The sequence below is a fragment of the Cyprinodon tularosa genome, unplaced genomic scaffold, assembly GCF_016077235.1.
Source record: "Cyprinodon tularosa strain WSP-4 unplaced genomic scaffold, ASM1607723v1 ctg800, whole genome shotgun sequence".
NCBI lineage: Eukaryota > Metazoa > Chordata > Actinopteri > Cyprinodontiformes > Cyprinodontidae > Cyprinodon > Cyprinodon tularosa.
The window spans coordinates 57566-81755 of NW_024039564.1; the positions used below are offsets into that span (position 1 = coordinate 57566).

Sequence of the window (24190 nt, forward strand, 5' to 3'; positions counted from 1 at the left end):
ATAGAAAGGAAAGTCCTTCCAGCCCTTTTGGTCAATTAGAATGTAGAAAACAGACAGCAGGAATGGAAAAGTTGTAATCCATTCCAAGCGGGGGGAATGTCAGCACAGACCAAACAAATTATTCTTTATGCTTCAAAAGGAAATCCTGAGGGTTTGAGTTGTGATAGAGCAGCTCGTCTTTATTTGGCTGGCAGTTGCCATCTGGTATGAGGATACTAACAATACAACCAATGACTCAGCTTTTGTTAAAGTTTTATAGATCAGCTCTCTAGTGTTGAGGCTGATTTGATGAGAGGCCTGGCGTTTATTCTCTTTCCGTCTGACAATATAAGGTAAATCTGGACCCTGGATCAAGCAAATGATGAACAGAACACATGGATTTTCTCCGTCTTGTGTCGGACTTGTTGATGGAGCTCTCGATCAGGGGAAGCCATCATTCAAGCAAACCTATTTTATGATTGTTTTCCGTAGATACAGGCTTTGAAATCCGGGGGACGGAAGGCTCCTCGTGGATGAACTAACTTTAGTGTCACTACAAATCAGTCGCTGCCAGGATGAAGATGCTCAAAGGGTCAGGGCTTAAATATCTTGCTGGCTCAGGGCTATGAATGTGTGCCAAGGATCCGTTTGGTGTTGTTAACCTTTAAAAGTTCCACTGTTTTTAAAACAATTTTTGGGGAAAAAGGTTTCTCCAATTTGCTCGTCTGCTTCCATTATGGCTTGGTGTTTGATGTACAGATCTGGTTTTACATCTGTGTCTTTGCTAACAAGCTTAATTGCTATTGTAGAGGAACATGTGTACAAGTGCACAAGTCCAGATGTCTTTTGAATCCCTGAGTTTTGCTGGTGGTTTGGAGTGAGGTGAGGCTAGGGATCCACAGGCACCAAGTTTACTGCTAAAATCCAAACTCTGAACCGCTGCTTGCTGATGGTTTTTAACATCTTCACTTAACAAAGGATGCTTTGAGCAAGACATTGTATATTTATTACATGAATGCAAAGACAGCTACTGAAATGTTATAGTTTAAACATCCGGCAGTCTATGAAATACCATATTTAGTATACATTTCACCCCAGAAATAGTGCGTCCTCCATGGAATTGGAGCATTGATGTTCTCAGTAGCTTTGGGTTCAGGGCTTAGAGATGACACAGGAAGAACTTTGGTATGGGAGAATTATCCTGCCATAAAACAAGAGCACATAATTTCTTCTTGCACTCAAAACTTATAATGCTCACACTCAAAACATGCGCTCTCTCTCAAATATTTTCTCTTCTCTCTCAAATCTTTGTTTCTTCTCCCAGATTTAATGCTTCTTGCACAAACCGCGCTCTGCACGAGTCTCAGTTACGCTCGCAAACCCAGAGGCTCTGCTTGCAGATTTTTTTTGCTTTCTCTCAGATTGGATCGGATCGTCGCCTAGCAACCTTTCCAGCCAATAGAACGACAGCCTCAGAAAGGGTGCGTTTTCCGTAGAAAAATTATGTGCTCTTGAAATTATGAATTTCAAGAGCACATAATTGAAATTATGTGCTCTTGCATTATGGCAAGATAATTTTCCCATACTTTGGCAACATTGCCTTTAAGACACATCGGGTCTTAACTCCAGGAGGTTTGCATGTCTTAAAACTTGGCAAACATGTTTTCTATCTGTAGAGCAGATCTTCAAAGGAGGAGCAAAGTGATTTTGATTTGCAGTCCAGCAGAGAGCAAATCTGTTTTTGTCTTTTTTCAATATGCCGATCATATTCTACAATCATCATTTCAAAAATAATTTCTAGAAATGCACTGATAGATTCTTTCCATTTGTGGATCAAAGTTTCTTCTTTCTGATGTTTTTTCCTTCTGGTCTTGAATGATGTGAAACTGGAAGGATTTGTATTGATATTTTTCCTTCTTGGATACTTACGCATAACCACAACAACAGTAAGTTGATGTTTTTACACAAGACATGTTACATGTTAAACAGCAAATATTGCACAAGCTGAAATAATACATCAACTACTTCCACAAGTACCAGCTGAGTTGAAAAGGAGGAGCTGAGGATGCAGGGCAGGCGTAAGGAGACGAGGTAGGAACAGGAAACGTGAGGCATCTCTTCCATCATTCATCATGGGCAATGTGAGATCTTAAGAAACGAGTTAGAAGCACTCCAAGAATATCTGTGTTTTAGTGAAACGTTACTGCAGGATTATATCTCAGACTCCAGCGTCTCTCTGCCAGGCTTTCTTACCACACAAGCAGACAGAGATTTAAAGAAGACTGGAAAACTCAAAGGACGCGGCTGGCACTGCTTGTGAACTACAGGTGTTACTCTTAAGATTTGTCATTGTAGCCAAGATATTGAACTGTTGGAAGTTGTTCAAGTTCAGGTACTAACCATTTACATTCCACCTTCTGCCCTTGCTGACACTGCATGTGAGGTCATCAGTTCTGTTGTTTGCTAAACTACAGACACATGAGCCAAATCAATCTCATACATCTCTAAAATAATCTCTAAAATCTTGGTAAATCAGATCACAATCTTGTTTTTTTCTGCTCATGCTACGTTCAGACCGGACGCTGCAAAAGCAGCAAAATCGCGTCTGCTGCTTCATTTTTGCTGCTTGTACCAGTTAGTTCTGACGCGCGGCTGAAGCAGCTTTGCTGCTCTGCCTGCGCGGTCCAAAAGTGGCTCTGACGCGCGTTGGGCGGAGCTTCACTATCCTTTCTCTGCCTTGCAGCTATATTTGCTGTGATCAGTGGGAATAAAGTAGTTTTAATATGTTATTAAGTGAGAAAATACACCTGAAAACTTCATCAGTGCCGTCAGTTCATCCAGATTACAATCCTGCCTCCCAATATTATTTCTGTCGGAGCCGCTCAGACCCCAACATATCGGCGGTGCGCCGACAGAAGGAATCCATTCATCAGCAGCCTCTGGCGGGTCGCCTCCTCGCGGTTTACCGCGGCGGCTGGTAGGTGTTTTTCATCTAAATAATCCGATCTGCAGGCACCACAATAATAAAAGCAAACATATTCTGCCGGCAGATGTATATATTTTAAGTTAATTATGCGTTAATAAACTGTTTAAGAGGAGTAATCAGAGCGGTCTGTGTCATCAGCGCTGTGTCTCTCTCCCAGCCAGCTCCCAGATCAGCTTCTCTGATTGGTTGACGCGGCGCGTCGAGCAGCAAAAATTCTATTTTTCCATCTCGAGCAGCAACGCGTTTGCGGCGCGTCACGCGCGTCAGATGCTAAAACGCGCCCGACGCGCTGCTTCAGCTGCTCAGACGCGCTGCGGCTGCTGCTCAAAACGCGCCGCGGGACCTTTTGCTGCGCCTTTGCGCGCGTCAACCATTGACTTTGCATGTAAACTCGCTGCTTCTGTCGCGCCAGCTGCCCCCGGTGTGAACGCAGCATTAGAGTATAAGCCACTTGATAAGTGACAATGTGCATTGAAAGAAAACGTAAAAAGATGGTCACAGGAAGCTGAAGAATCCCTGCAAGGTCGTTTTGAGGCTACAGACTGGGATGAACTGTGTCAGCTTCATGGAGATGACATCAATGCAATGACTGAGTGTGTGACTGACTACATAAACGTCTGTGTAGATAACAGCATCCCTACCCAAACAGGGAAATGCTTCCCAAATAATAAACTATGGACCCCAGGTGATCTGGAGCATTGCTCAACAAGAAAAAACAAGCGTTTAAGATGGGAGACAGGGAATTAATGAGGAGTTTACAGAAGCAACTTAAGGTCAAGGCAAGAGGAAGCACGGAGGCATAGAGGAAGAGGCTGGAAAACAAGCTCCAGCAGAACAATATCAGAGATGTGTGGTCAGAGATTAAGATCACAGGCTTCCAGCAGAAGGATGATCATACAGATGGAAGTCTGGACTGACCCAATGAACGGAAACATTCTTCAGCAGGTTCAATTCAAGAAAAAGCTCAGCATCCTTCTGTCTTGCCCACGGTGACGTAGAAATCCTGCCCTCCTCTGCCATTGACTATCCTTTTTCCATGAATTTGCTCTCAGCCAAATAAGTAGATGGTGCTGCTCCCTCCATCTTCACCTTTTCTTTCTCTAGAAGTCAAGTAAATAGGCAACTTGAGAAAGTGAGCTTGACGCAGACATTTTTGATTTGTGCTCATTATTGAAGGGTGGTCTGTGCTACACGCTGTGGGTCTAGATACGGCCGAGGCAATTAGGAAGTGGGGGCGAGTTTAGTCTGATAACGGAGGGACATGACGGCGAAAAATAGCGGGGACCCAAGTGGAAAAAGGGTCCCAGCGTTCTCGCTGGTTCAGTTACAGTTTGGGAGAGGTGCAGCGGAGTGTCTGTGGAAGGGGCGGGGACGGCTTTTTGTTCACTGCGACACCTACGCAGACGACCTAGTTTCGAAGTATAAATCAGCCTTTAGTCTGGTCCAGGAGACAGTTCTAGCACTACAAGTCCCAGGGAATTCCAGTTTTCCTGTAAGTCCCCCTCCCCTCTTCTAGTTTGTGTATTCACTCTAACTGGACCAGACAGAGTCCTGTCATCTGGAGAAATACTGGATGACTCTGCAATCATTGGGTCCATTATTGATGAACAAGAAGCTGAGTAAAGAGAGCTGGTGAAGCGCTTTGTGGCATGGTGTGGAAACTATCATCCGATCCTGAATATCGACAAGACAAGGAGATGATTGTAGATTTCAGAAGAAACAGGAACAAGTTGAATCCTGTTAACATCACGGAAGAAGTGGAGGTGGTGGAGGAGTATAAATACCTTGGTGTTCACCTGGACAACAACCTGGAGAGGAGAAACAACTGTGAAGCCGTCTCCAAGAAGGCACTGAGCAGACTGGAAGTTCTAAGGAAGCTTAGGTCCTTCAGCGATTGCAGCAAGATGCTGCAGAGCTTCTATCAATCTGTTGTAGAGAGTTTGATCTCTTCCTCCATCATCTGCTGGAGTAACAGCATCAGAGCAAATTACCTCAAGAAGCTCAACCAGCTAATTAAGAAGGCCGGCTCTCCTCTAGAACCTCTTCTCCAGATCTGTTGCAGAACAGAATGCTACAGAAGATCCTTCCTGCCTACAGCTTAAAACACCTACAACAACTTGAAGATGAAAGAAAAAACCCTGAGTTACTGCAACATTTAATTTATTTTTGCATTTGAAATAAATTGAATTTAATATTTTAATGACCAATCTGCACAATGACATTTCAATCTGAAAAACTCACAGAGAGAGAAAGATGCAATTAGATGAGTTTATTGATACAATAGTTTGAACTTTGGCGCTCAGGCCTCGGCAGGAAACATAAACGCTGATTTATACTTTAATGCAGATAAACTGATGAATGAGAATAAGGATATTTCCCCCCGGGCCTGAAACTGGTGGTGGAGTTTAGATAGATGAAGTTTGGTTAATCCATAGAGGCTGGTATGCAGGGTGATGCTTGAGTTAGATGACACTGAATGAACAAAGTTTGCATAAACTGTCCATGAAGAGCAAGCATGAAGCGACTGTGGAGAGAAAAAACTCCCCTTTGGGAAGAAATCTCTGGCAGAACCAGGCTCAACATGGCGGTATTCTGCCGGACCGTTTAAAGTGACAGGGAACTCCGTGAAAGTCTGGAGGGAGTACACACTGGAGGTGAGGTTGAAGGAGCATCGAGGAGGAGTCGGATGAGCTTGAGGATTAGCGACGGATCTTGCGCTTGTTGAAGAACAGGTCGAGAGATGATTTGGAGTGGCTTTAAGTAGAGTGCTGGAAGATAATTGGGCATCGAGGAAAGTGGCTTGAAGCGGATTGGCTGCATCGGAGGCGGATCAGCCTCAGATTGAATGAAAGTAATCAGAGTTTCTTCAGTTGAATTTCCGCCTTAGCTTCATATTTATCCACATGTAAATTGATTCTCTAAATCTGAAAGTCAGCTCTAGCTGTAGTTTTTAAGCCCCATGTGTTTTTTTTTCTATCACTTCTGAAGGTGCAAATTGACATGCAAACCTTTCTCCAGTCATTGTTGCTGTGTCTAAGTTTACACAGTTCGACTCTGTAAATCAATGCTCAACAGGAAGTAGATGAGCCAGCATTTTTGTGCATCTACTTTGTGTGTATTTATGCCATTCTATCTAAGTTTGTTTATTTTCATTTTGGACAATGAAAGGTAACCTTTCCATAGGGCACTCGTTGGTGTGTCTACATGCAGCATTCAGCGGTTATGGCCGTTTTCTCCACCTTATCCATTGGATTCTTTCCACAGTCTCTCTGCAAAACGCTTGGAATAATCTAATGTTTGCAGCTGTTGATTTACTTTTACAAATGTTAATGATGACGACCAAGGACCTCTGTTTTATTGTGTTACTTAGCCAATTACTGCCAACAACAGCTCTCGCAGCCCTCGTCTTCCAGAAAGCATGGCTTGAATAAAAATCTATTTTTGTGTTTGTATACGTAAGGCCGCAGCTCTTTAGCACTTCCACTTTTAGTAAATCTGAATTTAGGGGTAAAAAAAACTAGAGAATGTGTCCTTTATAAGAGGCCCAGAACTTAATTTATACTCCAAAGGGCTGCAAATCTACCATGGATTTTGATTTAGAGAGGTTTTCTGAGACATTTTTAGAGAAAAGGACTGACCTTTGAGTAGTTATAGGGAATGGACAAACGTCTGTAAGATGCTGGAACTCAAAGTTTCAGAGGAAATGGTGAATGTCAAAGCTAAAGCATGCAGTTAAGTTATTTTTAACACCACAGCTGTTTAGGAAAATGTGGCAGTAAAAATGATCCCAGTTGGACCAATTATCTTAGTTACTTTCCCCTCAGACGGGATCTAAACCTTCCTGTTTTATCGTTGCAGGACATCTGTGGACAAAAGAGCTGCGACACTCTGGGTGTGGCAGATGTCGGGACGATGTGTGATCCCAAGAGGAGCTGCTCGGTTATCGAGGACAACGGCCTGCAAGCTGCCTTCACTGCTGCACATGAGCTCGGTCAGCTTTAACTCTCTGTCACTGATTAGGGCTCCTGGTGGCAAATCGTTTATGAGAAAAGTTACAGGCTGCAGTAGAACAGCTTTAAGATGTTAGGTGTTTTGGCCACCTTACAAGACGCTGGATGTTCATGTTTTTACCCTTGGTTCTCTCCCTCCTGCAGGCCATGTGCTGAGCATGCCGCATGACGACTCCAAGACGTGCGAGATGCTGTTTGGGGACCTGGGAGGGCATTTCCTGATGGCCCCTCTGTTTGTCAGCCTCAACAGATCAGCTCCTTGGTCTCCCTGCAGCGCCCTCTACATCACCGAGTTCTTTGACAACGGCCACGGTGAGCGACGCTCTGTTTCAGGCGTTTGCCTTAAAGCGGTCCTTCTGCCAATTTGAACGTCGGCCAGGACGCTGTGGCTTGTTATGGAGCTGATTCAGGGAAACATTAAACAGAGTGTTCTTCCCTCATGAATGATGTCTTTCCTGCTTAAACATGCTGCTTCACCCTAATTATAGGTTCTGGTGATGGTTTATCTTGCACTAGATTTCAACATCCTCTTCTCTTCCCTTCTGCTTTTTATTTTTTTCACCATGACTCCTTTTCTCCTTCTCCTCACCCATGTCATATGTTTCGGATTGTTTGTATCCTTACTAGACCAGTCGTTGAACCTTCCTTTCCACTGAGTCATGGCATGGACTCCTTCCTACTCTCCACCTCTACAGCCAAATGCAACAGCTGGCGCTAAAAAATCTGTTCTTTATCTGTTGGAAAACATCTCCAGTCAAAAGCCTTGTGGCTCAGAGCGCTCTGAAACTTTCTGAAATGAGGACAAGATAATTACCAACATTCAAAGCCATAATCAATGTAAAAACTTTCATGGGCGATGATGGAATAATTCAGTTTTTATTAGGCAGGAAAAGCTCAAATTTAGAGCAGTAAAATGGCAGGTATAATAATAAATATAAAATTGAATTATAAAGCACTTTCACACAAAGTACTGTTCAGTACAAGTAGATAAGAAGCAAATTAAAAAGATACAGATAAGAACAAAAGTACAAGTTGATCAATAGGACAGAGTAAGAAAGTGCGTCTTTACTAGCTTTAAAAACAAGCAGCCAATGAAACGATAGAAGCACTTTCATTACAACACGAGCCACATTCAGAACCGTCTGCAAACGTCTGAAACTTTTCCTTGGTGTATCAGAGAAAAGAGCGATGTGTGAGGACACAAATGCATGAATAAAAAAATCTATTTTTATGATGGTACAAGACAGACTTGGTCACCATCTGTAAATGAGGCTTGAAAGTAGAAAAAGGATCAAACCACAACTCCAAGTTCATGATTATATCCAGGATGGATTTAGCAAATGTGGGGCCCTAGGCAAAGACAGGCAGGGGGCCCTTTGAAATTAGAAGAAAACACATCAAACAGCCCCATTCTACAGATAGAGAAATGTTAATAGAATAGACATCCATTATCTGTTCTAGGTTGTGTCCCTCTCTTCTTGTCCCTTTTCTTCTTGTTTTCCTCTCTATGTTTTGTACTCAGCTGACTTTTCATGCTGTCTCTAAAGGAATGAAAGATTTTTTCCAAGCACTAAGCTCACTTAGCTGATTGCTCCTTCCTGTGTTTCCAAAAAGGCCAAAGTAAATAACCCAGTCCTTCTTTTCACTGTAGACAAGTCATGATCTGCTTATCTGTTCTCCATTTTTCATTTGGATGAAATAATAGCTGCATGAATCATGACAGCAGACAAGATAGAGGAGAGCAGGAGGCGGGGTTACCAATCTACTTGCTCTGGAGAGCAGAGTTCGCTGCTTTTAGATGTTGTCTCCAAAGTCTCCAGTAGCAGAAAAAAGTCTCTAGATTTGGCGCTAGGAGCTTTTTAGAAATCAAAGTGCTAGAGGGGTCTGAAAAGTGGCTAAATATAGCGACTAAAGCGCTAAGTTGGCAACACTGCTCTTTGCATCGTTTGTTTTCAAATGGTTTGCTGCTGTCTGTTTGGACCTTTCTGAACATGTGCAGCAAATGGACTGATCCAATATGGTGGACACTGAAGGGGGGGCTGAGACACACTTAATATTATAAATGTTCTGATGGCATTTTAATAAAAGGAATTTTATAAAAAACATAATTAATGAGCACAAATAAGGAATAGTTGTATTAATCATACATGTTGACAGAGTTTTATGGGGCCCCCAGGAACTTGGGGCCCTAGGCAGCGTCCTAGTTTTGCCTAATGTTAAATCCGCCCCTGATTATATCCCTACATTTATTACATAGTGGTGTATAACTTTAGTGTGAGGTTTGGAGGTAATGTCGCTGTTTTTGAGGGCAGATTATCTCTAACTCTGTCTTGTTTGTTTGCACCTTTAAGAGGTGTCTTGTCTTGAACCTTTACCTAATGCTGTCACATCTAATGGAGAGAGTAACACATGTATACCAGCCATGATAATCTCCTCACCCTGAATCTAAGCCAGAGCTGCTGTGTCCCCTGACCCCAGGTGACTGCCTCTTGGACATCCCGGAGAGCAACATTCCCCTTCCCCAGGAACTGCCGGGCACCCTGTACGGCCTGGACCAACAGTGCCAGCAGATCTTTGGAGAGGAGTTTGTCCACTGCCCCAACACATCAGACAGTGATATCTGCAGTCAGCTGTGGTGCCGAGAGGACGGCATGCCGCAGTGCTCCACCAAGAATGGCAGCCTGCCCTGGGCCGATGGTACTCCCTGCAGCGCCAATGGAAGCTGTCTGCATGGAGCATGCAAGACGACAGAGGAAGTGATGCAGCCACTGGTAGGATCATTTCTAGACATACTTAGGTTACCTTCACACAGCAGCACGAAGTGACCCAAAATCCTTTTTCCTCCCATAAGTGACCAGTATCTGATCGTTTCATGAAAGTCTGAAAAACACAGATCTGATGTTTTCCAATGTCATCCAGGCCACATGGCTCTGTGGTCCTGAATCCGATACGAATCTGATCTTTTCGCATTCAATTCTATTAAGTTTATTTCTATAGCACCAATTCAACACGTCATCTCAAGGCACTTTCCAGTTCACCAGATCATCCAGTCAGATTGATTCAAAGTTTTCTATCTAAAGAAAACCAGCTGATTGCATCGACTCATTGACTCTTCAGCAATCCCTCACACTAAGCATGCTTGTAGCGACAGTGGAGAGGAAAAACTCCCTTTAAACAGGAAAAAACCTCCAGCAGAACCAGGCTCAGTGTGAGCGGCCATCTGCTGAGGCCCACTGGGGTTCAAGGAGACAGAAGCAGACATAGAAAAAGCAGCAAAGATACAAAACACAGCTGTGAATGGCGTCCAAGAATTCATTTGACCTGAACGTCATAAATACTCAACAAACGTCAATATTCTGCTTCTTGCTACACAGAAGCAGGAAGAAAAACAACAACCATGGTGGACGATAATGCAGAGAGCAGTTTTTATTTTACACTGTGTTGAAAAGATGCTGTTGTTTATGCTCTGGCTGAGGTTGGAAAACAAATGAAAGATTGCGAGATACGCTCCAGCACTACCATCCATGTTTACTTCCGTAAAAGCAGAACAGGCTCGCTACATGTTAAGTTATTGCATCCTCTACTGCGCATGCGGGACATGAATGCAGTTCAGACGGGATCACCTACAAGTCGCATATATTAGGACATATGGACGACCACGCAGAAGAGTCTGATTTCACGCAAAAAATCGTAATTGAGCGTAATAAAGGCCTGCAGTGTGAACGTAGCTTAAGATATTTGTTTTTTATTTAGCGCTGAACCCTCTGAGGTTGTTTTTTTTTGTGTTACTTCACTCTAACTAATTCTACCACCATGGTGCCTGAAATAATAATTTTTTAGATACATTTTAACTTCTACTCCTTACATTTGTTGTGTAAAATGGTTTATTTTATCTATAAAAAAAGATTAATGTTAGAACTGCAAATATCCAGCCTTATTTTTATATATATTACTTTGTTATGTATTTATTACTGTTTTCAAGGCTGCACTTCAAAAAAATGAAATTGTCTAGCTCTATTTTAAAGGAAATTTGTTTTCGCATACACTTGTGTACACAAAATGACAAAATAAATAAGTCTAAGTCATTTTTTTTCCAATTATCTCTACTTTCTACTCCTTACATTTTATAAATGGACTTGTTAATTTTGTTTTATTGAAACTCATTTTCATTCTGGCCTGTTGGTATTTAAAAAAAAAAACATCAAAATATTTAGTTTCATCCATATGGAAGTAAATCTATGTTGCTGGGATTTAAATTAAAAATGCCACTGAAATTTAAATGTTGTATGTTTGTACTTACGGTTTCAGTGTTAAAATATATTCAGAACACATTTTTGACCTAAAAAAAAGTTTATTGTCATTATTTCTACAGTTGAAATTTCATTTGTTATTTTCTCTTCAAGCTAAAAATTCACATTACTATTTCAAAGTGATTACATTTTCAATACTTATTTTTCAGTTTAATTTTTGAGTGTTAAAAAAAGCTGCATATAAAAAAATTTTATTGAGTTTGAATTTTGAAAGGTTGAATTTTTTTATATGCAGCTTTTTTTAACACTGAAAAATTAAACTGAAAAATAAGTATTGAAAATGTAATCATTTTGAAATAGTAATGTGAATTTTTAGCTTGAAGAGAAAATAAATGAAATTTAAACTGTAGAAATAATGACAATAAACTTTTTAGGTCAAAAATGTGTTCTGAATATATTTTAACACTGAAACAGTAAGAACAAACATACAACATTTCAATTTTAGTGGCATTTTTAATTCAAGTCCCAGTGACACACATTTACTTCCATACATCCAGACAATTCATTTCTTTGTGGTTGGACTCGGTGCTGCCCCAACTTGTTGCTCACCACAGACCAAAATAAATAGTTTTTCAAGGTGATGCGAAGTTAAATTTGACACTGTTACCAAAAACTAAGTAAATTAAGTCTAAGAAAGTTATCCTTTCCTCCTTTAATAGCCTAGCGCAGCAAAGCTTCTGTGCTTAACATTTTTTACTGCATTACTTTTACTTTTATACTTTAAGTAGATTTAAAAATGGTACTTTTACACTTTAACTGGAGTAAAACGCTTAACTTGATCTTCTAACTTCTACAAAAGTGATTTTAAACAGTAGGACTTATACTTCTACTTGCGTAATTAACATTAATACCAAAAACTCTTTAAAACTACTACTCTAGACCCTCTGTGCTGCTACTTTTATGGTGTGCCGTATATCTTGGTCCCGCTCTCAGTGCAGTGAGGATAGAGCAGGGTACTGAGCTGTAATCACATTTGCTATTTTCAGCCCAATCTACAGAATCAATTTGAAACTCTATTTATAAACAGTGTCAGCTCTTATATTAACAGGTGGGTTTCTGTTAAATGCTGTTTGAAACAATGTGTGTAACCTCTGTGTGGAGTGCGGTTTAGAAACACTAAGCCGAGTTCAGAAATGGCAACGTTGCACCAATACCTGCTGACATTTTACTGGCCCTTTCTAAACACCGATTGTTGATTAAAACACAACTTATAAATGAAGTGGTTTATATGAAGTAAGTACTGCAGTGATTTTGTGGTTTGCAGCAGGGTCCATGACCCAGAACTGAGGGAGGAGCAACTATTGACATGGCTCCAAGCTGCTTCTCTGCCAGTGGAAAACCAAACTGCTTCTCGACTTTACAAAATACTTTAAAAATATATATCAAAAAAATATTTGGATAAACAAAATAAAAAAGAATTGGAATACATTGTCACAGGATTGCAGAAAGTATTCTAAAATAGAGATTTAATTGTGTCTTGCACTGCAAAAATGTCTAAAAATGAGTAAAAAAATTCTTAAAATAGATGTATTTACCTTTAATTTTAGTAGGTAAAAAAGATAATCTGCCAATGGAAGAAACATTTTCACCTTTAAAATAAGATAATTCAATATTTTGCACTTGGAATAAGAAAGTGCATTCGTTTTTTTTTCTTATTTTAAATGTAAATTGTATTTTTCCATTGGCAAAGTGTCTCACATACCTGCTCAATTCAAGACAAAAAAATTAACTGATTTCAAGAAAGTTACTTACATAGATAAAAAAGTTTTTGCAGTGTGAACAGTGATTTTTCTTTTTTTTCAATCATGCTTTTGTTCGAGCTGCAGTGCCTCATCTCACATCTCTGTATGGATCCATTAGGAGGTAGCAGCTGGGATGGTTGTTGATCCAAACTCATAAAATCTTCTCAAAGGGGAGCCGAAGCCTCGCCAGAAAACAAAAACACATTCAGTTTCTACTCAAAGTCTGAAAGCACAGCGGCTTCCACCAGCAATGAGTGACACATGCGGCAGGAATGTGGGCTGATGGAGACAGGGGGCGCGTGCCGAGCTTCAACACAAATTTAGCCCTGCGTCTCAGCACTCCGACACACTGAGCAGCCTCAAACCCAGAAGCCCAGACTGCGGTTAGGGTTGTGCAGCCTTTGGCTGGGAGCTCTTACCAACCACTCTGACTGCCTCTTCTCTTTTTCTCTGTTTAACCACAGACGGTTGTGGATGGCAGCTGGAGCTCGTGGGGACCGTGGCAGCAGTGCTCCAGGACATGCGGAGGTGGGGTGGAGTTCTCCTACAGAGAGTGTGCTGACCCTGTGCCTCAGAATGGAGGGAAATACTGTGAGGGACAGAGAGTTCGGTACCAGTCCTGCAACACAGAGCCGTGTGACACCAGTGAAGGTAAAAATCAGGTAGATTTTAAATGAATCAGAGTAGAAAATGTTTTATTGTTTCTTTGGAAAGGAAAGAAGAACCTCTGTATAGATACCAAAATAGTTAAAAAACAATCTATTGCAGTTTGTGTCCAGATTTGAAGACGTTTCTCTTCTATCCAGGAAGGTTTTTCAATTCAAAATGTCAGAAATAGCGTTTAGTTCAAGGCTTTATAGAATGAACCAAAGCAAAGCCTTTTTTTGGCTTAGAAACATGCAAATTAACCTGACGAGTGGGTCCACCCCTTTGGAATGTAGCTTGTTTTGTTTCTTTGTTAGCCTGTAATAACCAAAACCTGTCTACGTCTCTGAGAGGGGGGTCGTTAGAGGGAATTGTGGGCCTGGCTGAAGAGGCGAGGTGCTCTGGTCCCCTGTAATGGGGTTAGGGTTGTGATGATAGCGGTAAGGAATCAACTCATTCACTCAATTGTAGGTTTTTGAAAGCTGAAATCTGAGTCCACCTCCTCTGTTTAAGGTTGGCTTCCTTCACGCCCCTCTCAAACCACCTATCCTCTCTGTCCAAAATGTGAATATTTTCTGAACAGATGTTAAAGGAATAGTACACCCAAAACATGATTAGCCTTCATTTACTACTCACCCCCATGCTGAACAACACTCTGGAGTACTTTTTTGATATCTCAAATGCATCTGGAGATCTGGGAGGCTTCTTGCTGTCTGCTGACATTCAAATAATGGAGGTCTATGGCGCCCGAGGCAGAAAGGTCCATAAAAGTCCACAAAAAAAACGTGTCAATATTCCTCCATACTGCTCGTCCAATGTATTCCAAGTGTCCTGAGTGGGTAGCGTCCATAATTTACTCGAAACGAAGTCATTTAGAATGTTTTTAGAGCATAAACAGTAGTGTATAGGATTTCCTAAAAGCACGTTCACGAGTCTACGGAAACCGCGGCAGACCAAACCAGACGAAAGTGCGCATTCAGCTCGGCAAAGAACTCATGCTCTTCCTCAACACTGAAGTCCTCAGACATTTTTCTTTCGTTGTTTCTTTCTTTGCACAGGTAAACAGCAGATTTCTTCTTCTACGCTTGCATTATCAGCAAAGCAGACGCTGAATGCGCACTTTCATCTGGTTTGGTCTGCCGCGGTTTCCGTAGCGTCGTGAATGCGCTTTTAGGAAATCCTATACACTACTGTTTATGCTCTAAAAACATTCTAAATGACTTCGTTTCGAGTAAATTATGGATGCTACCCACTCAGGACACTTGGAATACATTGGACGAGCAGTATGGAGGAATATTGACACGTTTTTTGTGGACTTTTATGGACCTTTCTGTCTCGGGCGCCATAGACCTCCATTATTTGAATGTCAGCAGACAGCAAGAAGCCTCCCAGATCTCCAGATGCATTTGAGATATCAAAAAAGTACTCCAGAGTGTTGTACAGCATGGGGGTGAGTAGAAAATGAAGGCTAATCATGTTTTGGGTGTACTATTCCTTTAAGGCCTCTTCTTGTTTATCTTGATTGCTGTGTTGCTTCTGAATTTCAGTTTCTTCGCCAATACGAAAGTATAGTGAATAAAATCAAAACTAGCACACACCCACACCAGAGGCATAGCCAGAAATTTTTAATTGGGGTGGGCAAAAGCAGATAGGTGCCAGATCTTAGGGTCAGACCACAATTCAATTCAATTCAGTTTATTTCTATAGCGCCAATTCAAAAATTTATTTTTGTTTACCCTCATGTACACAAAATGACAAAAAATATCTGTCTAAGTCTCAGTCTAAATTTTTGCTTGGTAAGTTTTTGTCAGTGGATCAACCACCCAGACTTCTCATGTCTGATGGCTCTAATCTACTCTCCATACCCAGAATCAAACATGGAAGAAGCTTTTAGTTCTAATGTTCTACTTATCTGGAAGACAACTGTAAGACCGACAGACAGACAGACAGACAGTTGTTTTTATATGTGTGTATCTGAACATGATTAAAGATTAAAAAAAAAAACTTTTTGTTCCTTGTCATATAAATGAACTGATCTGATTCTAAGTTCTAAGATCAGGGTTCTGTTGTTTTAGGTAAAAGCTTCAGAGAAGAGCAGTGTGAGAAGTACAATAGTCCCAATTACCTGGACTATAGTGGGAAGATGAAACAATGGATCCCAAAGTACGCTGGAGTTTCCCCCAGAGACCGCTGTAAGCTGTTCTGCAGAGCAAGGGGCAGCAGTGAATTTAAAGTGTTTGAATCAAAGGTACAGTATCTGCACACAACAGCTCAACACAATTATAGATAGGGTTGAATCTATGGTGAGGAGTAGAACAATAGTGCACACATCTTTTTTCTCTTTATTTTGCTGGCATATATTATTTTAGAAGCAGGGTTTATTTTACACGATAGATCTATGAAGGTAATTTTCAAAACGATTCGTCATGGTTTTATCTAAAGCTCTGACCGACGTGCAGAAAACCAAACAGAGAGACCAGGGGAAGGTTTAACAGGTTTATTGTAAGTAGGTAGAGAGGAGTCCAGTGCTGCTCTGAACACTGTCGAACCGGGACTGAAAAGTGAAGGGGAAGATTCTGCGGTTAGTTCAGGCTCAGTGGGAAATTTGTGTCTCTGATTTGAAAAAGGGAATAAAGGCAACAGGACTCCTGTTTCCAGAAAAAGGTGTCTTTTGTTGAATCCAGTCGGTGTGGGTTGTTCCAGTAATAGACTTGTTCGTTGGAGGGCGGACAGGGTTTTACCAGGTTGAGGTGACAACGGACGAGCTGACTGCCACTTAGATTTCCTGCGGTACTTGAACGGTTTCTTGTGGAGATGAATCCCCTGCTCAGTGTGAAGCCCAAACAATCCTTGGAGAAAAGTTGATCCAAACCACCAGTTTGAAACCTCAGCTCAGTTTGATGCTCAGAGAATCCTTCCAGGAGGGAGAAGGTCCAAAACATCCAGTTTGCAGGATGACTTCCTGCCGAGAGGCAAAGACAAAAAAAAAGGTTAAGACTCAGGTGACAAAAAATCAGTTTTACTCAGCAAAACTCAGCTTGGCTAGAGTACCCAAAACTGGCAAACACTCTGGCGTCGAGGTAGTGGCAGTCAGCAGCTTAAGAGTCCTCCGGTAATGAGGTAACCATCCGCAGGTGTATGAGGAGGCCAATGAAAAGCAGGCGCCACCTGGTTGTGGAGAGAAAACAAACAAAAGCACAACCCACACAAACTGGATTCCTAACACTATTTGTGCTTTGTAAGTGAATTTGAAGTTGCAGACAGAGTTACGTTCTAAGTTTTGTAATTGTAGAATAAAAAAAACAATGTACAAGTAATTTATTTTGTCCAAATGCACTAATTGTGCTCTATAAATTGCACATAAAAAGTCTCTTACCTTCTCAGTTTTGCTCCAAGTGGTCCAGACCTTTTGTTGCCAAAGTATTTGTGCATCTTAACTTTCGTGTTTTGTAACTGAAAGATTTTTTTAAATCTGTCACAATTACAACAAAAAAGTTTTACCTCTTCAAATTCTTGAGTACAAGTAAACAAATATTGTTCTGAGTTGCACATCAAAAATGTCCTCCATTCACTTTTGCTCATTTATCTGAAACAAATGGTGCAAAACAAATTCGAACATGGGTATTAAAATCCTCACAATTTTAAAAAAATATTTTTTACCTTAACATAAATAAAAACCGATAAACACAACTCCACAAATCTGCGACTCTGAGTCACAAATTCAACTTTTCAAGTTACACCTTCATTTTCACTTTTGCTCCAAATGTCACACCGTTAAAAGATATGTGACTTGTGGATTGTGCCCTTGGTCATATATTACACAAAAAAAAAGACTCTTAACAAAGCCATTACTCTAATAGAAATGGTGTCTTTGAAAGAAATGATATTTGGATTAATAAAAACTAATTAATTCTGCTCTCATTTATAAACATGGATGTTATAATCAGCTTCAAACACAATCCAATGATGGCATTTGGGAGATAACTGTTTCTTTCTGTATCATTGCAAAAACATAAATTGCTGAATGAATTAAGAAATGGACACTTTTATCTGAGGTGTATTTTTTTTTTTTTTTATTTTACTTATTTTTTATTGAACATTTCTGAACACATACAGTGGAGAGGCAATCATACATTCAACTTCATAAACAATGTTAAACAGCTGTGACCATATTTATCTGGGTACAAGAGTGGTATTCTCCTTGCGCCTGTAGTCGCTCCATTTTTCCCATTTAACAACGAATTTGTCCCCCTGCAATCTCAGTCTATGTGTGATTTTCTCCATTAGAAAAATCTCTTCCACGATGCTCAGCCACTGCTCCGCCGCAGGGGGGTCCTGTCTATACCATAGTTTTGTGATGGTTTTCCTAGATGCTGAAAGTAAAATTTTTACCAAGTATTCATCATCTTTGTGAATTACCTCGTGTGTCAGGCATCCTAGATAAAGTATTTTACAAGATCTGGGTATTCCATAACCCAGTATTTTTTTCAGAATAAGGCAAACATTACGCCAGTATGTAGTTAGCTTTTGACACGACCAGAAAATGTGCGTATGGCCTACATCAGTCTGGCCACAGAGTCTCCAGCATGGCTGTGAACTGGATAGCATCCTGGACCTGACCTTTGGTGTTATAAAAAATCTAATCATGTTTTTCCAGTTAAATTCCCTCCAACCACGAGAGCAGGTGGCCGTGCACTGCATTTTACAAATTTAAAACCATTCCTCTTCGCTTATATGTTCCTTTAATTCGTCCTCCCATTTTTCTTTAATGCAGATAGTAGATGTCTTCCTGCCTGCCATCAGTCCCTGGTACAGTGCTGAAATAATTCGTAATTTATTCCCCTCATAGGTTTTATGAAATATCTCTATTATTTTACTTACGTTGGTTTTTATCTCTTTCTCATAATAATCTTTTATTTGCAGGTATCTATACTGGTCTTGGTCCTCTAGTTCATATTTTCTCTTTAAGTTATTGAAGTTCAGCAGTTTGCCCTTTTCAGTCAATTTACACATTGCTGTGGCGCCTTTATTTGCCCATTTTTTTAAACCTGTGTCGTAAATACCTGGTTTAAACCTCGGATCCCAAGCAAACCAGCTCAAACTCCTAGTTTCTTTCTCTAGCTTGTATTTATCAATTACTGTGTTCCATATTTCGATTGTAGTTTTAGTTATTGAATCTATCTCATTGCTTAGCATGCCTAAGAGTGTTTTATCTGCTATTAAATTTTTAACTTCTATGGCTTTTCTACCCAATTCCAAATTTTTCCATTTTGAAACATAGTCATCATTGCACCAACATACCAGAGGTCTAATTTGTCCGGCCCAAAAATATTCCTTTAGGGCCGGCAAGCCCAGACCTCCCCTATCTATTGGGAGCTGAAGTGTTTTATATCTAACCCTAGGTTTCTTCCCGTTCCATATAAACCTTGAAATCCATCTGTCCCATTCTACAAATTGTTTTAGCGGGACAGTCAGTGGCAGGGACTGAAACAGGTACAACAGTCGTGGTAAAATATTTATTTTAATTATCTCCACTCTAGAGCTGAGATCCAAGCCAATGTCCATCCATCTCCCTAGGTCCTTCTTAATATTGTGGTTTATTTCTAGATAATTTGCATCATAGAGTTTATCAATTGTTTTGGTTATGTTTACCCACAAATATTTTATAGATTTTTCGTTCCACTTAAGTTTGTAGGTATCTCTTATTTTCTGCTGCGGGGAGTAATTTATTGTTAAGATCTGTGTTTTTTCCACATTAATTTTGTATCCCGAGAGTTTCCCATAATCGTCGAGCAACCTTATTGTTTTTAAAAACATTTCATTTGGGTTTTTTAAATAAATCAAAATGTCATCTGCAAACAACCCTATTTTATGTTCTTCCCCTCCTATTTCCACTCCTTTTATTTCCACTTCCTGCCTAATCATCTGAGCTAATGGTTCTATAAAGAGTGCAAAGAGACTCGGTGAGAGGCAGCATCCCTGTCTTGTTCCTCTCTCCAGTGTAAATCTACCTGACAGGTTGCCATTAATCTTAATCCGTGCAGTTGGCTCTTGATAAATTGATTTAATACAGTTTACAAATGTCTCATTAAATCCAAATTTTTCTAAGACCTTATACAAAAAGTTCCAATTGACACTGTCGAAGGCTTTTTCCGCGTCTATGCTAATTAAAACTGCCTCCTCCCCACTTCCCTGCAGATGGTCTATGATATGAAGAGTTCTCCTTATATTGTCTTGTGTTTGTCTTTCCTTTATAAAACCAGTTTGATCCTCATCGGTTAAATCCTGCATTAAATTTTCCATTCTTTTAGCTATGATGGAGGAAAACAGTTTATAGTCTACATTTAGTACCGATATCGGTCTGTAGTTTTGGCAGTATTCTTGGTCTTTGCCATGCTTTGGGATTACGGAAATAATGGCTTCCTTCCAAGAAGGGGGCATCTTGCCCGTCCTGAGACTATTGTTAAACGAATCATATAGTAGTGGTGTTAATTCTTCTTTGAAGGTTTTATAAAAAGAGGCCCCTAAACCATCTGACCCTGGTGACTTTCCTGTTTTAGTTCTGCCAATTGCCTTTGTGATCTCTTCTTCTGTAATTTGAAGAGTCAGTGTCGCATTTTGTTTTGTGCCTATCGCTGGTAGATCCAGTTTTTCCAGAAAATTATTCAACTCCTCTTCCCCAGCCGATGTTGGTTGTGCATATAGATTTTTGTAATATTGCTCAAATGTTCTTTGTATTTCTTCCTGTTCATATAGGATTTTATTAGAAAGTGGATCTCTTATTTTATGTATGTTACCTAATGTTTGTTGTTTCTTAATGCGCCTAGCCAAATTTTTGGTGGCTTTCGGTCCCCCCTCATAGTACTTTTGTTTAGTAAATCTAGCCTTCTTTTCTACCTCCTCCCATAGATTCTCATCCATTTCTTTCCTGGTTTCTTTAATCAGGTTAAATATGTCTGGGTCATTTGTTTGGTTATGTTGTTGTTCTAAATCTCTTAGCTTCCTTATTTGTTTATTGTATTTTTCTAATCTTGCTTTTTTCATAAATGCTGTGTAAGAAATCATCTTCCCCCGTATTACTGCCTTAAGGGCATCCCAGAGAATTACTGGGTCTACTTCATCATTATCATTTTCCTCTTTATATCGGATTATCTCCTCTTTTACTTCCCCAACTAAGGCCTTGTTATTTAATATGTCTTCATTTAGTCTCCATAGAGTATTATTCTTTTGGCTGTCCAGATGGATCACAAGATAGATTGCGTTATGATCGGAGACATCTGAAACTCCAATCCTACATTCTTTCACTCTGTGCAGTTCTCTCTTATTCATTAGTATATAGTCAATTCTGGAATAATTACCATGTGGTATTGAGTAATGAGTATAATCTCGGTCTAAGGGGTGAAATTCTCTCCACACATCTACAATTGCCGTTTCTGAAATCATAGTATTCATATACCTACTGATTTGTTTTTTACAAATTTTCTTGCTTGTAGTATCCATCTTATAATTTAACACAGCATTAAAGTCCCCGCCACATATCAATATTCCCTCTGCTTCCAAGATAATGAGATCAAATATTTTCTTATAAAGTGCTTTGTCACTTTCAGGAGGGGCATATACATTGAGTAGTGTGATTAACTGATTTTCCAATTTGCCCTTTATCATTAAATATCTTCCTTCTTTATACCCAATTTCCTGCAACAATTCAAACTTTACACTATTGGAGATTAATGTCATAACTCCTCGTTTATGCCTTTCTCCAAAAGAGGAGGAAAATGAGTTTCCATAGCCTAATTTTTTGTACTTTCCATGCTCTTTTTTTATTAGGTGTGTCTCTTGTAAGAGAATGACTTGTACATTTTCTTTTCTAAATTTGTTTAGGACCTTATCTCTCTTTTTAATATTATTTAAACCATTGACATTCAGTGATACCACAGTTATAACCTTAGACATTGTTTGTAAATCCTGGTTTGAATCTCAGCCTCTCCACTTGAACTATGAACAAGAACTAAACTAACAAAAAAATCTGAACTCCCGACTGAATATGGGCCTTATTCCCAAGAGGCCCTGTCCCCCTGCTGGAAGGGGAGGGGGGTGTCCTTTTATGAAGAGGGCCCCCCCCCTAGTGGTTTTGGGCGAACCTATATCAGGTTCCCCCGACCTGCTAGGCGAGTCCAACAGTCCCTTATTTGGTGGGTCTCCCTGTCGTTGTTTAGTCAAACTTTAGAGAAGACTATAGTCTCTCCCATCCCCCTTCTTTAATGGGCAGTTAAAACCCCTGTTACCTCCACGGATTCAGTGTCCTCCTCTTTGAAATTCCTGCAGCCGTTCCCTCGCTCGGCTACTCGCATTCTGATCAGGGCCCGTAGCGGTGGTTCCGTCGTCCGTCCCATGCTTCTTCCCGATGCGCTGCCAGGGTGCCGCCGTCCGGATCCTTTCCTCGGGCGCAGGTCCGGTGTCGCTCTTGTTCTCCGTCTCCAGCCCTCGTCTCCTCAGGTCCATTGCAGCTTCCTCGGCGCTGTTGTAGATCTTGGTTCCGTCTGACCAGTGAATCCGTAATTTAGTCATTGGCGTCTGGAAGCGGATCTTTCGGTCTTTCAGAGCCTTTTTAATCTGGGAGTAGGATTTGCGTTTTTCTATTACCTCGGTGGGGTAATCATGGTCGAAAAATATCCGCTTCCCCTCGACTTGATTTCTCTTTTTCCATGCTTTTGTCAGGGTTTCTTCTTTGGTTTTGTAATTAAGGAAGCTAACCACTATGGATCTGGGATTAGCTTCGGGTGGAGGTTTCTTTCCGAAGCTCCTATGGGCCCGCTGGATCTGCAACTCGGTTCCGACCGGAAGTGCTAGCTCACGGTGTAATAGCTTCTCCACCATTTCTTGCACTAGTTCGCCGTCTTGTTCAGCCACGTTGTAAATTCTCATGTTGCAGCGTCTGCTGTGTCCTTCCAATTCCGTTAATTTCTCTTGTAGTTTTCTTTGCTGTTTTAAAAGGTTCAATTCAATTCAATTCAGTTTATTTATATAGCGCCAAATTCACAACACATTTCATCTCAAGGCACTTTACAGTTCAACCAGATCATACAGTCAAATTGATACAAAGTTTTCTATCTAAGGAAAACCAGTTGATTGCATCGACTCATTGACTCAAATACAATCCCCCACACTAAGCATGCTTGTAGCGACAGTGGAGAGGAAAAACTCCCTTTTAACAGGAAGAAACCTCCAGCAGAACCAGGCTCAGTGTGAGCGGCCATCTGCCGAGGCCGACTGGGGTTCAAGGAGACAGAAGCAGAATGGCGTCCTTCGCTTCTGTGTTGCACTCTTCCAGCTCTGCTATGCGGCCCTGCGCCTCAGTCATGTCTTTTTGTTGTTTCTGTATTTCCGCATCATTCTGTGCCACTTTTTTCTTAATTTCTTCTTTAAAGCCCATAAATTCTCGCTTTACCTCCTCTTTAAACTCGTCTCTGAACTTTGTGAGGTTCTCCTTCATCTCCTTTTTAAAGTCTCGGATTTCTGCCGTGATATTATGTAGCCCCTCCAACACGGCCTGTAGCTGGTTGGAGTCGCCGCTTTCTTCTTCCATTTGCTCAGCGTCGGGGTCGTATTCTTCTGCCATTTTCTTCTTTACGCTTCTCTGCTTACGTCCTCCACTCATTTCGTGTCTGGGTACAAATGTATTTTGACCAATTTCCTTGAGTTAGGGAGGTTTTTTGTTTCTTCGACAAGGGAGCTCGAACTTATGCTGCCATCTTGCTTCACGTCCCCGGAAGTCCGAGGTGTATTTTTTTATTAGGGGGGCCACATGCCGAAGGCATGGCCCACCTACTACTATTGCACATATTTATTAGGGGGGCCACATGCCGAAGGCATGGCCCACCTACTACTATCTCACATATTTATTCCGCGTATTATTAGGGGGGCCACATGCCAAAGGCATGGCCCACCTACTACTATCTCACATATTTATTCCGCGTATTATTAGGGGGGCCACATGCCGAAGGCATGGCCCACCTACTACTATCTCACATATTTATTAGGGGGGCCACATGCCGAAGGCATGGCCCACCTATTACTATTGCACATATTTATTCCGCGTATTATTATTATAGCTTATAGTTCTCCTCGTCCCCTAAAAACTTCGGCGTGTAACTAGTCACGCACCATTCGTCGGATCGGGCCCAAAGTTGGCACACGCGTAGGGACCAATGGTGCGATGCGTGCTTGTATAAAACTTTCTCATTAGTCCGAAGGTTTGCGAATTATTAGCGAAAACGTCGCAAAAAAAATCCCATAGGAAATGAATGGGGAGAGGGAAAAAAAGCATAAAAAACAGCACCTCACTGTGTCGGCATACATTCATGTAGAAAAACAGTTTAAAGCTCAGTTTGTAGATAAATCCTTCGTCTATTTAAAACTGAAGACGGTATGTTGATAACTGCTACGGTTTTTGTATAATCAGACCTCAAGCGCCACAAAGTTTTAGCAAAATCCACCCTTCTAGAGTGGAGAGACTGA

General features: G+C 40.8%; 1 protein-coding gene across 2 annotated transcripts in view; it reads left to right on the top strand.

The window, feature by feature from the left end:
- The window catches only part of LOC119774221 (A disintegrin and metalloproteinase with thrombospondin motifs 8-like), a 47641-nt gene that overhangs the window by 11456 nt on the left and 11995 nt on the right, over positions 1–24190 (top strand). For both annotated transcript variants that reach the window (XM_038271627.1, XM_038271628.1), the window contains exons 3-7: positions 6824–6956; positions 7120–7287; positions 9454–9746; positions 13492–13678; positions 15748–15920. In XM_038271627.1, the coding sequence (XP_038127555.1) occupies positions 6824–6956; positions 7120–7287; positions 9454–9746; positions 13492–13678; positions 15748–15920 (954 nt within the window). The remainder of the gene's footprint in view (positions 1–6823; positions 6957–7119; positions 7288–9453; positions 9747–13491; positions 13679–15747; positions 15921–24190) is intronic.